The sequence below is a fragment of the Sus scrofa genome, chromosome 5 (genome assembly GCF_000003025.6).
Source record: "Sus scrofa isolate TJ Tabasco breed Duroc chromosome 5, Sscrofa11.1, whole genome shotgun sequence".
NCBI lineage: Eukaryota > Metazoa > Chordata > Mammalia > Artiodactyla > Suidae > Sus > Sus scrofa.
Window position 1 is genome coordinate 17,632,264 of NC_010447.5, and position 13,604 is coordinate 17,645,867.

Below are 13,604 nucleotides of genomic sequence, written 5' to 3' on the forward strand. Positions count from 1 at the left end.
AGATATCTATTGCACATAACAAATCACTCCAAAATTTAGAGGCTTAAAACAATAATGCTTTATTATTTCTCCTGACTTGATGGGCTTACTGGGCAGTTTTCTTTCTTTCTTTTTCTTTCTTTCTTTTTCTTTCTTTCCCTTTCTTTCTTTCTTTCTTTCTTTCTTTCTTTCTTTCTTTCTTTCTTTCTTTCTTTCTTTCTTTCTTTCTTTCTTTCTTTCTTTCTTTCTTTCTTTCTTTCTTTCTTTCTTCCTTCCTTCCTTCCTTCCTTTCTTTCTTTTCTTTCCTTCCTTCTTTCTCTCTCTCCCTCCCTCTCTCTCTCTCTTTCTTTCTTTCTTTCTTTCTTTCTTTCTTTCTTTCTTTCCTTCTTTCTTTCTTTCTTGTGTGTCTTTTGTGACTTGTTTCTTGTGGGGCACTATCATTATTGTGAAAGTTGCAGGGTATGTTGTGCGCTGAAAGCTTTCTGGGTGGTTTCTGATTTAACATTTTCTATATTTTCCAATATTCCTCTGATATCTTCCTTCCTCCCTTCCTTCCTTTCTTCTTTTTTTTTTTCTTTTTGCTATTTAGGGCTGCACCCAAGGCATACGGAAGTTCCCAGGCTAGGCGTTGAATCAGAGATGCAGCTGCCAGCCTATGCCACAGCCTCGGCAACACTGGATGCTCAACCCACTGAATGTGGCCAGGGATCGAACCTGTGTGCTCATGGATGTGGGTTCGTTAACCACTGAGCCATGATGGAACTCCGCCAGGGGTGTTTTCAACACTCTGCCCGGAAACCTCCTTAGACAGATCCACAAATTTTAGATGCCCTTTTTATCGTCCATATAACCACAGGCAATAGTTTTGCCAAACTTTCTACCACTACATAATATGGGTCACTTTTATCCAGCATCTAATAATAATTTTCTCATAGTCCATCCAGCCTTCACTAATGGTCACCTGTGTCTGTCTGATGCCTGATCCTGAAATCAATATCATAGGTTTTAGGTTTTGTTAGAGTAGCATCCCACTTCCAGGTACCAATTTCTCCTTCACTACCTACTCCTATACTGGAACCAAGCAGGATCCTCTGGGGCCTTCCCAGCATGGACCCCCTGCCCCCATCCATGTCCCCTGTCTGCCTCTCTTCTCTAGAAAAACTTCAGCCTCCAAGCCTTCTCCAGGTTCCAAAGAGTAAAATTAATCAGAGAAATGAGAAAATGCAGAAAGAAAGGAAAACCCTCAAGCAAGACAAAACAAGACTTTAGCCATTAAACAAAGTCAAGGATCTTTAGCTCCTCCTCAAGGGCTATAGATAATCTGAGACTTACTGTTTGAGCTGTTTTGCAAGTACTGAAACCCCCATCAGGTGGAAGAAGTTAACTGTACTCTGCCCACAAGCACGCAGCCCCCAGACCAGTTGGAGCCCAAAGGCTGATGATATTGACTCCCAATGACCTCATCACCAACCAATCAGAAGAATGTCCATGAACTGATCGCACAGCCCCAAACCCTCCTCCCTCACCCTGTTTTTAAAAACGTTTCCTTGGAAAGCTTTAGAGGGGTTCAGGTCTGTTTAGCACTAGCTACCAGGTCTCCTTACTTGGCGTCCTGCAATAAACACGGCACTTACGTTCACCATAACCCAGTGTTGGTAGCTGGGCTTTTACTGTGTGTGGGCAAACAGACCCAAGTGTGGTTCAGCAACAGCACCATACGAGAAAACCTCCCCAGACAGAACTGGTTTAAAACGACAATATTTTGCACCATTGCGCGGATTGACCAAGTGATTCTTGTGCTTCATGCTGTTGGCTGGGCTCTGGGAGGTCCACATGCTGTCACTCATAAGGTTGACATTTGATGCTGGCTACCGATTGAGGGCTCGCTCAGCTGGGGGTGGTGGCCAGCGGCTCTGCTCTCCTCCGTGCAGCCAGTCCTGTTGAGGCCTGGGTGCAGAAGCCCCAGAATGTCACTTCCACCACATTCTATTGGTCAGAGCAGTCACCGGGCTGGCCGGATTCAAGGGAAGGGGAGACAGGCTTTGTCTCTGAGAGGAGGAAAAGCCAGGGCCATTTCCGAGGATTCAGGGAGACAATACCAAGTTTAGAGTACAGTGTGGCACACAATTAATACCCAGAAATTGCTATTTATTATCCTTGCTGCTGTTATTACTGAAGGCAAGAGGCTGATGTGATGGCCCGGGCCGTGTGTACAGAGAGGTGAGCCCAGGAGCCCAGGGCATGCTCATGCTTGAGGGTGAGGTCGTCTGGGTGAGAGAAGGAGGCCGAGGGCCTGGCCTGCAGAACAAGGAAGGGAAAGGCTGGAGACTCAGGGCTCAGGAAGGGGACGGAGGAGGGTAATAGGGAGCAGAAGTGGCTTAGGTGACGAGCAGAGAGGACCCTAGAAACTCCAGGAGAGGGGGTCCTCCTCAGACAGTGGGTAGGAAGCTCAGGGCCTGAGGAAGGAGCAGCACTGGGGCTGGGCTGGGGCTGGGCACAGGGACACGAAAAACCAGGGAGAAGGTCATGGGCAGCCCAGGAGAGGGAGGGGGAGGGCCATTCCAGGGCTGCTGCTTCCAGAGTGGGGTTGTGACCCCTCAGGGCCTTCCTCCTGAGAGCCCGCAGACACTTCCTGGACAGAGAACAGGCAAGGTCAGGCCACGCAGGGGGCAGGGGCCATCGAACCCTTGGAGCTGAAGCTCGGGGTACCGGGGCGGGGGCGGGGGTGAGGGCAGTGAGTGGGACGACAGTGGAGAAGGCGAATGGGTGGGATCCCCTCACCTGCCACGGGGCTTCTGGGGAGGGTGTTCCAGGGGCACAAGAGGTGCGTGTATGGGGGGAAGGGCAATGTCAAAGGTCCCATCTGCCCTTGTTTGTTGGGTAGCAGAGGGAATGGGGTGGGGTGGAGTCCAGACTGACGCAGGGTGGCCCCCTCAGGAGGCTGTTGGTGCTTGTGGTTGCTGCTGTGGGGTGTGTGTGTGTGTGTGTGTGTGGAGCAGGGTGAAGATGTGGCAAGAAAAGGTGTGGGGGTGGAGAGGGGGCTAACCCCCCCCCCCACAGCCTTCCAGCAGATCCCATGACTTCCTTTGGTTCCCTTCAAAACAAGTCAGAGGAATAAATCCCCAGCTACCTCAGACCAACAGTGTGACAGGTGGAAGGTCGCACTGTCTGGCCAAGGGAGGCTGGCACTGTTTGGGAACCCATCCTTCAAGTGCAGGGGTTGAGGGCAGGCCAGAAGCACCCCAGTCTTCAGGCCATCCTCCTGTGCCTGGGGTGCTCAGCAGGGGGGTCACTCCAAGAAAGCAGGATGTCACACCACAGAAAGCAGGTCCCTCAGTTTATTGGAAAAACAGGGGACAAGAGGCCAGAGAGTTAGGGGAGGGGGTCCAGCGGCGCTCTTTCCGTGGAAGGAGAACCCTTCTTCCTGGGTGGGGCCAGGGGCGGAGACCCAGGAAGGGAGGGGTCCTTTCCCCGGCAGCACCCGTTCCAGTGGGACCAGAAGCACTGAGGAGTGGCTGATGCGAAGGATGCCGTGATGTATTCTCAGAAACACGGGTGGAAATCTACCAAGGAGCCGCTGTTCTCAGCTGGCAGTGGGGGCTGTGGCACGACTGGTGGATCGAAGGGGCCTCTCTGGCTCTCCCCGGGGATGGGGGCGGCCTAATACCTCCCCAGGCCGCAGGACCCCCCTCCGCAGGTGGTGTTGAGCTGGCCGCAGGGCGCACACAAGCCGGTGCTCACTGCCACGTTCCCGCTGCAGGGGGCGCTGCAGACGCTGCCCGTCACGGGCCGGGAGCCAGACACGCAGAGGTCCCCGCACACGACCCCGCCCCGGGAGCTGCTGACACCTGCAGAGACAAGGTCAGGGTCAAGAGGTCCAGCTGGTGGGCACCCTTGGCTTCTCTGATTTGTCCAGCCCTCCTGGGAAAGACTCAGAGGGCCTTCAGTTCTACTTCTGAAGGTGTGCAAGGAACCTTAGCCCGGGAGTCCTGAGGCCTGGGTTCTGGCCCTGGCTCTGCTTTTCCAACTTGGGCAAGTCCCTTCCTCTCCCTGGGCTTCAGCTTCCTCACCTATACAAGGGTGACATCTGAGGTCCCTTCCTTCAGGGACATACTATTCTTTGCTGCTTCCCAATCGCTTTCTGTGCTGTGAGGGTCTTCCTATGAGCTAACCTCAGTCTCTCCTGCTGCATGACCAGCCCGCTTCCATTTACTGGGGAAATTACTGGAAACACTCCTCCCAGTATCTCTGTATACTCATAGCCAAGGGCATTCTTTTTGCCCAACTTTGAATTTTCCTCTTCGGGGCTCAGGGTACTTACAGACATTCACAGCTCCAATGCCTTCACATAGCCTGAGTGGAGAAAAGGTGAAAACAGGAAAGAGAAAATGGGTCAGAATGAGATCCTCCCGTTCCCCCCAGGAGCTGGGATGCATCATCTCAGGGCGATTTCTGGCCTATATTTATGCCTTCGTGTAACTTTTAAAAAGTGACTTTCCGACAGTTACAGCAATTCTAGGACAATATTTGGCAAGCAGAGTATAGGCTGAAATTCTCTTCAGCCAGATGCCTTTGTGCAGTGCACGGCCGGAACAACTGTACATGCCATGCATGGATGGGCTCAGCTTTAGGAAGGGAGAGGTTCTCTCTTGGGCAGTGAAACGAGGCCAGGATCAGAATTTGGCCAGCCTTCCCACCCTAGGGCAGGGTGGTTGCCTAGAAACTAGGCAGGGAGTAGTAGATCTTGCAAGAGCCGAGGATGGGATAATTTGAGGATGTCCTTACCCAAGAAGCAGAGTACCCAAGTTCTAGTCCTAGGAAGGCCCTGGGCTCTCAGTGACTCTGGACATAGTGGCACTGACCTTCCTTTCTTTGCTATATTCTATGACCAAATTCTAGTCTTTTGAGATGTGGGTTCCAAAGACCCCAGAGTCTAGCTTGGGGCCAGTTCTTGGGACTGAGACTGGGGTATAGAGAAATCGAAAGTGGGCAGATCTATGCAAGAGGAATTCTTGGGGCAGCTGGGATGGCCCTACCTCTGCTCCTCGCCCTCCAGCAGGCGCCGGTAGGTGGCGATCTCGATGTCCAGACCCAGCTTGGAGTTCAGCACCTCCTGGTACTCCTTGATCAGGCAGGCCATGTCCTGCTTGGCCTTCTGCAGGGCGGCCTCCAGCTCCGCCAGCTTGCACTTGGCATCGTTGAGGGCCACCTCGCCCTGCTGCTCAGCTTCAGCCACGGCAGCCTCCAGCTTGGAGTTCTGGGGGCCCAGAAGAGAACAAGGTGGGTTGTGGTCCCTGGGTCTCTGTGCCCACGTCCTGGATGTGTCCAGGCTCTCCCCAGCCAGCAGGGATCACCCCGGGAACAGGCCTCTCCCCTTCATCACATGGGTCTCCCTGAGCGACCACCACCTAGTCATGCACATGGGCTGGAGAATGAATGGTGAGATCCATTTGTGCGCACACGGGCTGTGGGAGCCTGGGTGGGCCTCCAGGGACCCCTACCTGGCACTTGGCATTCTCGATCTCGGCCGTCAGCCTCTGGATCATGCGGTTCAGCTCGTTGATCTCCTCCTTGGTGCGGCGCAGGGTCTCCCCGTGCCGGACCACCGTGGCCTTGATCTCCTCACACTGGGGGGAAGCAGAGAGGTTTGTGAGGCTGATGATGTAGGTGGTACAGTGCTCAGCCTGTGCCACCACACAGGGCAACCCTGTCCTGCCACTGTAACCTGACAGCTGCCTGCCCTTCTCCTACCATCCTTAGGAATCAGAATCCCCAGACAAAAGATACCCCTCGCCTTCCTCCCACGGTCATGACCAGGACGCAGGTGTCCTGGGCCACTCGCCTTGCTGCGGTACCAGCTCTCAGCCTCGGCCCGGCTGCGGCTGGCGATGTCATCATACTGAGCCTTGATCTCCGCCACGATGTTATTCATGTTCAGGTCCCGGCTGTTGTCCAACTTGACAATGACCGAGGTGTCTGAGATGTGGGCTTGGAGAACGCGGATCTCCTGTGGAAGCAGTAAAGAGGAAGAATAAGCAAGTTATCTGGGCTTTTCCCCACTTGCTGGTGCCTATAATCTCTTGGGTCCATCTGGAGCCAAAGTCTCTGGTTTGGAGCAGTCAGTCCTCTGCTGAAATTGCATGGTTTTCTATACAAGTAAGAAGTCCTCTTTCGAAGAAAATGCAACTGCTTCTTAAATGCTTGCTTTGAGCGTTCTTCCGGCCACCTGCACCTCAGCAGGGTCCCTGCAGCCAGCATGCTGCACCTACTTTCTGGGGGTCCAGACCCGTGTGTCGGGACCCACTTCCCGTTCCCCTGGACTAGCCACCCAAAGGGAAGGCTTTTGGCTGCCAGAGAAAAGCTGGGTCAGGGAAACCAGGCTGTGGGTCTGTATTCTGATTTCCAAGGCCCAGTGGTCCTAGCGATGGCCTTGTCCTGCCCCCTACTAATTCTGTCCCTCTGCCTTCCTTCTTCCCTCTCCTTTCTCTTTCTAACCCTCCAGCCTCCGCCTGTGCTCCCACGTCCGCAGGCCCAGGCAGGGGATGGGAGATGCCCGCTATGGCTCAAAGCCTGCTCACCTCCTCATACAGTCGCCGCAGGAAGTCGATCTCCTGGACCAGGGCCTCCACGTTGGCCTCCAGGTCTGACTTGCGGATGTAGGCGCAGTCCACGTCCTGTGTGGGGTTGAAGGGGGTGTGAGGTTCAAAGGCGCTCTTGGGCTTGGCTGCAGTGTGGCCGGGCAGAGAGGACAGGATGGCCAGGGGCTCAGGGCTGGGCTTGGCTCAGGCACTCACCTTCTTTAGAGCCACAAACTCATTCTCCGCAGTAGCTCGAAGTGCCACTTCTTCTTCATACCTGAGGTGGGCGGGGAAAACAGGAGCTGTCTGCCTGAGCAGCTCTCAACTTGGCCATGAAGCAGGCACGCGGACAAGCCTGAGTCCCAGCCCCTTCCCTGGATGGTCTGCCCACCTCCGAGAGAAATGGGGCGCGAAGAAATCAGGCTGCTGGTCCAGCCTCCAGGTCACATGGGAGAGTTAAATTAGCCACTTGCACATCACCTCTGAGCTTTTCAGTGTGGGTGTGTGTGTGTGTGTGTGGTGGGGGAGCAGGATCTGTGTGTATGTGAGTGTGTGTGCATGCACGAGCATGTGTGTGTGCCTGGGGTGCGGGAAGTGCCTGTTTTTTGCACCCAGGTCTCCATTTTCCTTTCCTCTGACCCCACTCCTTGCCCCTGGCTTAGCTACAGGCAGCGGCATCTCCCTTCTGTCATTCCCTTCCTCGCTTAGCCAAGAGGAGTCAGAGCCAGAGGCGGGGAGCACAGTGGGCTGGGATGGCTGAGAGCATCACTGAAGGAAGCTGATCAGCCCTCAAAAACAGATTCCTTTAGAGCACCCAGCGTGCACCTTCATAGCATATCAGACCTGGAGGTCTATGTCTGTGACTCTGCTACGCCTGCTTCCCAGGGGACCGTGAGCCCCATCAGGAAGGGACTGAATCTACCGTTTGCCCCTGGATCGCTAGCATCCAGCCCAGCACCTGGCTGGTACTGGGAGGTGCTCAGAAAGTGTTAGCTGAGTGACAGAGTGAACTTAGGAAGAATGTCAGGGCTTTGAGGGCTAGACTCAATAGGGATCAGAACGATTAATTTTTCTGGGGTCCTGAGAGAAGGGTCTGGAGGATGGAGAAAGGGAGCAAGCATCATTTCTCTGACCTGCTGGTAGAAAGTCAAGGTGAGGTCTGTCCCCAGGGAACTAGGACCCACCCAGGGGACCCATGTGGTTTAAGGAAAGGCAGGGGATGCAGGTCTCTGCCTCCCCGTCCTCAGGCAGAGACCCAGCCACAGGTCTGGACATGCCCCTGTGCTGGGAGCCTCCTTCAAGCCCTTTCCAGAGCTGGCCCCTTCCTGCACTCACTTCTTCTTGTAGCCCTCCAGCACCTCCTGCACGTGGTTGAGCTCGGAGGCCAGCCTCCCGCTGTCGGCCTCCACGAGCTCGGCCTCCCGCCTCAGCGTCTCGATGTAGCCATTGAAGAGCGGCTCCAGGTTGCTCTCGCAGCACTGGCGGTTCTGGTAGAACTGCAGCTTGGTCTCCAGCAGCTTGTTCTGCTGCTCCAGGAAGCGCACCTGCCGCCCAGAGGCAGAGTCTGAGAATCTCTTCTTGCAGGACCAGAGGGCAAGGAGCAGGGGTCCCAGAACCAGGACCCACAGGCCCCCGACTCTCTGACCCAGAGTCCTCCCTGGCAAGGCTTATGTCACCTCTCTCAAAATCACGTTCAGGCTTGGTCGGCTCACCTGGAAGTCCTTCCTGTGTGCTCATTTCCGTCCCCTCTAAGGCAGTGTATCTGGTGACATGGAAAGAGCTAAGCCGTGCTGAGCCCAGACGTTGCTGCCACTTGTTACTATTGTGTCCAAGGGCCCAGCACCTAACCCCAGTGCAGAGGGCTCACTTCGCTAGGAGGGTTTAATGAGCCCTGGTACAGAAGGGCACCTGCATATGCTGAACAGTTACTATTCTAAGACAGGTGTGATTGTCAGCGTGCAAATGCACAGGTCAACCATTTAAGAAAGGCAGACCGTAAAAGTTGAAAAAGTAAAGCATGTGCCAACTATTAAAACTCTACAACAGGAGTTCCTGTTGTGGTGCAGCGGAAACGAATCTGCCTAGGAACCATGAGGTTGCAGGTTTGATCCCTAGCCTAGCTCAGTGGGTTGAGGATCTGGCATGGCCGGGAGCTGTGGTGTAGGTTGCAGATGCGGCTTGGATCTGGCGTGGCTGTGGCTGTAGCTGTGGTGTAGGCTGGTGGCTGCAGCTCCGATTAGACCCCTAGCCTGGGAGCCTACATATGCTGCAGGTGTGGCCCTAAAACGACAAAAGACAAAACAAAACAAAAACAAAAAATAAAACTCTACAACAGTGCAATTAGAATAATAAACGCTTGGACTATTAGTACAGGGATGTCGTGTGCTTCAAACCTCCGTTTTTACAGATGAGGACTTGAAGGCCTGGGGAGGTTCCCTGAGTGCCTGAGACCTCACAGTGGCAGAAGAAAAACTCATCTCCTGCCTGGCAGGGTGCTACTTCTCTTACTGTAATAATTACTGTGTGCAAAGAAAATTTCATGTCCATCTCCCTGCCATGACGTCGGTCCTCCACCCCATTTGGATCCCTTTGTGTGATAACTTTGTCACATCCCTGGTAAGTCCTTTCTTGTGCTATCCATGGTTTCTCATGCTGTTAGGAGTTCCAGATTTTTTTCAGCCCTTCCTGATGGGTGGCTCTCCAGTGTTACTTCTTTCAAGGTTGGCTCCGGAGAGCCTTCCCTGGCCCCAGAACCTCTTCATCAGTGAAGGCTTCTCCCTCGGCCCCTCAAACCACTGCTGTGTGGTGGTTGCCTGAATTTGATGAAGACAGATGCAGACTTGGGCTGGACACTAACAGCTGCAGGTGTTTCAACCATGTCCAGACAACATGCTGCCTTCCTCCCCATGAGGCCCAAGACAATGGAGACCGTGTCTGTTGCTCATCCCTGAATCCTGAGCCTCAGGTACAGTGGCTTGGACAGACCGCTCTGGTTCCTGCTCAGTGGCCAAGTCGCCACTGGTATAGAAGCTGCTCTGTGTGATCTAGGAGATTCCTGCCAGGAGGTCTTTCAGCATCACATTGACCAGCCCACCCCTGGGCACAGGGAGCATCTCTTTGCCATGTAAGCAGTTGTTTGGCTTCAGATGCGTTGAACACCCACATAGCAGCTCTTTGCTCATAAGATAGTCACTCTTGGCACTAGAGGTTCTACCCTTAGCTCTCTTTCTGTGTTTTCAGTGTGTGTCCTCCATCAGACCTGGCAGCTTTTGACCCTAGTCTTGTCTTTCTGTCTTTCTGTCTCTGTCCTAGAGGTATGGCTGCCTCTCCCTCTGGACAGCTGCTATAGGTCTGTCTCTGACTTCCTCAATGCCCAGCCTGGGCCCTGAGCATAGGTAGGCTTCAGGAAGTGTGTGATCAAGGACACCCACCTTGTCAATGAAGGCGGCGAACCTGTTGTTGAGACACTTGATCTGCTCCTTCTCCTCTTGCTTCACACACTGGGCGTTGGGGTCGATCTCCAGGTTGAGGGGCGTGAGGAGGCACTCGTTGATGGACACGGTGGTGATGCAGGGCGGGCTGGGACGGACCACGCCGCCAGAGCGGTACCCGAAGCTGCGGCCATAGGAGCCAGCGCGGAAGCCTCCGCCGACGCTGCGGCTGCCAAAGCCCCCGGTGAGGCCGCGGTAGCAGGAGATGCCCCGGTAGGGGGCGGCCGAGATGCAGCAGCGGCCAGGCCGGGGCCCGCAGGCTGAGGCGCAGCTGAAAGCACGGCCGCTGAATCCAGAGCTCATGGAGCTGAAGCCACAGGTCATGCTGGAGACAGGGAGGTGTCTGAACAGTGGAGAAGCTGGCAGAGGACGGAGCTAAAGGCCTGTGCTCCCTGGGCTGAGGCAGGCCCTTTTATGCACCAGGGCAGCCGGCAGTAAAAGGGGCAGCAAAGAGACAATAGCTGCGTTTTATTGGCTTGGCATCACCCCGGCCTCTTAAGAGTCAACCCGCTTGCCTTTCAGTGTAGCTGTGTCAACAAGCCTGGCTGCAGGCCTTTTTCATCTTCAAAGCCCTTTATGAGCTTCCTCATTGCCTCTCCCTCCCATTGCTCCTGGAAGTGGAGACCTCCTGGAAGCATCTAGGTGGACCCCGTGCTCTGAGTGCAGGGAATGGGTGCAGTGACCTGGGTGGAGCTTGGTCTCCGAATCCTTTTCTGGAAGCTGGGCTATGGCCCTGGACCTATGATCTGGCCTTGGAGTAGAGGGGCTAACCTGTCCCACGTTGGGGGCAGTGTCCCAAACAACAACCTCTGGGCTTCTTTGTCTTCCTTTCTGTCTCTCTCTTTCTGTCTCTCTCTTTCTCTCTCTCTCTCTTTTTTTTTCTTTTTAGGACCGCACTCGGGGCATATGGAGATTCCCAGGCTAGGGGTCCAATTGGAGCTACAGATGCCAGCCTATGCGACAACCACAGCCACCGCAATGCAGGATCCAAGCCACATCTGTGACCCGTACCACAGCTCACAGCAACGCTGGGTCCTTAACCTACTGAGCGAGGCCAGGGATTGAACCTGCCTGGTTCCTAGTTGGATTCACTGCTGCTGCGCCACGAAGGGAACTCTCTGTCTCTTAAAGCACGTCCATTTCTTCACCGTCGCTATGAGCTTCTCCTAACGTGTTCCTACGCAGAGCCTAGTCAGAGGTGGGAGTGGGGGGATAGATTTGGGAGGAAGCATGGTCCCTGTCCTTTGGGTTTTCTAGGAAGACAGGAGCCATGGGGCACCTGCTGGGACATGGAAGAAACTGAGCCAGAGAGTTCAGGTGAGAACCAGGGCTGTTCTTCAGAGTTCTGGGCTTTGCTGCTGGAGGGCCAGGGGTCAGGAGTGGGAATGAGATACTGCAGAGCCACAGGGATTAATCAGGGAAGACTTCTTGGAGGTGAGTTTAAGGAAGACTGGGTGGGATAGGGATAGAAATGATGGGAGGCAGGAAAGGAGTCCAACTCTGCTTTGGGGACTAGGCTGTGTCATCACTCATTCCCTCATTTGTTCCGTACATTCTTCTTCTTCTTCTTTTTTTTTTTTCTAATAAAAAAAAAATTATTTGGCGTTCCCACTGTGGCTCAGCGGGTTCAGGACCCGACTAGTATCCATGAGGATTCGGGTTTGATCCCTTGCCTCGCTCCGTAAGAGAGGGTGGCATGCACATGGGGGTGCCAACGTTTGCCTAGTGGGGCAGGGGAGAAGCCACAGGTGGGGGAGAGGCCCCTGCTGCCCAGGCTGAGTTGGGGTCTGATGTGGGGGGGTGGGTGTTCTCTGGGTTCCCAGCAGGAAAGCTGAGTGATGGCTGTGTGTCCACACCCACTGGGAAGGGTGAAAAGTGATGAGGTGGGGGGAGGCTACCTGGGTCCTGAAATGGTGACTTTCGCCTCTCCCCGGACCCTCGGGGTGAGTGGAGGTGGGGGCTTGTGTAGCTGTCCTGAAGGTCAAGATCCCTTCCTCCGCCCCTTCCCCTTGGGGCTTGGACCACTGATGGCTTTGATGGGTGGACAGTGGAGCCGAGCCAGGATCTTCCACTGACGTGAGGATTTGAGCCCATAAACCCTTCTAAGCGTGTGTCTTTGTACTTGGGATGACTCCTCTGATGGGCCTGTCTCCTGACCAGCCTCGCAGCCCAATGCTGACTTGGTCTGGTCTAAAAATAGCCCTCCAGGCCTCCTCCCGGAGCCTCACCTTTTGGCCTCCCTCCTGCCTCTCAGTTATGTCCCAGGCTCATCTGGTCCGGGAGGCTGGGGGATGGGAGGGCTGTGGTGAGCCACTGGGGGCTGGCTAACCTCCACTCAGATCCTAAATATGGACCCTCCCAGCCCCTCCTCTTGAGCCCTATGGAAAGATGTCTGCAGACTCCTGTGACTGGGGTGGGAATTCTATGGCTGTGGGCTGTAGGACAGGGACTTCTGGTGTGAGAGATACACGAGGAGACCAGGCTTGGGGGCACTGGGGTGGCTGATTCCAGCTGCGATTTTTGGACCAGTTCTGTGGCTGGTGGGTACGTTCATGCCCAGCCTTTGCTGGGTCATACATCTGCCAAGAGAGAACCAGGCGTTTCTCTTCTCTTGTCTCAGCTGGAACTGGTGAGCATCTGGAAGGGTCCCCCGGCGAGTTCAATGGTTATGTGGCACTAACTCCCAGTCAGATGCTGAGGGGGGCAAGATGGCGCATCATCCATGAAGCCCTGGTAATTGCGCCTCTGTCCTCAGATCCTGCTCATCTGCCCCAACCCAGGCGGCTCCGTATCAAGTTGGACCCTTCAGTGAGGGTCTCTGTGTAGATACACCCACCTCCTTGGGTTGAGGGAGCCACAAGTGGGCCCAGGCTCCTGTTCGGATGGGAGATGATGGGATGGCAAACGCTGGCGATCAAAAGGCCCCTTACTAGCTTTGTGACCTGGGACAGGTTCCTTACCTGTAAAATATGAATGGCCATCCAGGCCTGCTGGGCTGTTGGGAGGATGAGGTGAGTGTCTGGAGGGGGAGGTGCCTCCCCCACCCCTCCCAGGACTGTGCACTGACAAGATGACTGGTTTGGGTGATATGCAAAGGGACAGTGAGCATCAGCTGGGACGTGTCATCCTTGTGTGAGCAGAAAGCAGCCTGGCAGCATTACAAAGCAATCATGGCCACCTCAGCCAGCTTTAATCAGAACAGCTCTTTGTAAATGGCCCAGAACAAAGAGAACTGAGACTGGATGAGCCCCTTGAAAACAGACGGAGACAGGAAGCTGCCAAAGGGAGAGCAGCAGCCGGACAGGCGGCCTCCTTCCACCTGGGCTCCAGGCTGGATTGGCCCCTGCCCTCACCGTGGGCTATAAAGGCTCTAGCTGAGCCCCAGGCTTGTTCAGGGGCCAAGGCCTGCGCACCGACCTTCACACGGCTGGCCTGTGCCTGGAATGATGACCTGCCCGCAGCTCCAGGCTGAGATTCCTGCCTCTGTCCCTGGAGCTGCGAGCACCTCTGGGCCTTATTCATAACTGTATGGTTTTCAAGTGGCCACCTGCTGGTC

At 54.8% G+C, this 13,604-nt stretch overlaps 1 protein-coding gene across 1 annotated transcript; it reads right to left on the reverse strand.

The window, feature by feature from the left end:
• LOC100523670 (keratin, type II microfibrillar, component 7C) lies at nucleotides 3,304–10,455 on the reverse strand. The gene is made up of 9 exons (XM_021091684.1): nucleotides 9,989–10,455; nucleotides 7,893–8,101; nucleotides 6,774–6,834; nucleotides 6,558–6,653; nucleotides 5,822–5,986; nucleotides 5,481–5,606; nucleotides 5,016–5,236; nucleotides 4,301–4,332; nucleotides 3,304–3,827 (listed from the first exon to the last, which is right to left on the reverse strand). The coding sequence occupies exons 1-9, from the start codon at nucleotides 10,370–10,372 to the stop codon at nucleotides 3,640–3,642; spliced, it is 1,482 nt and encodes a 493-aa protein (XP_020947343.1). The 5' UTR covers nucleotides 10,373–10,455; the 3' UTR covers nucleotides 3,304–3,639.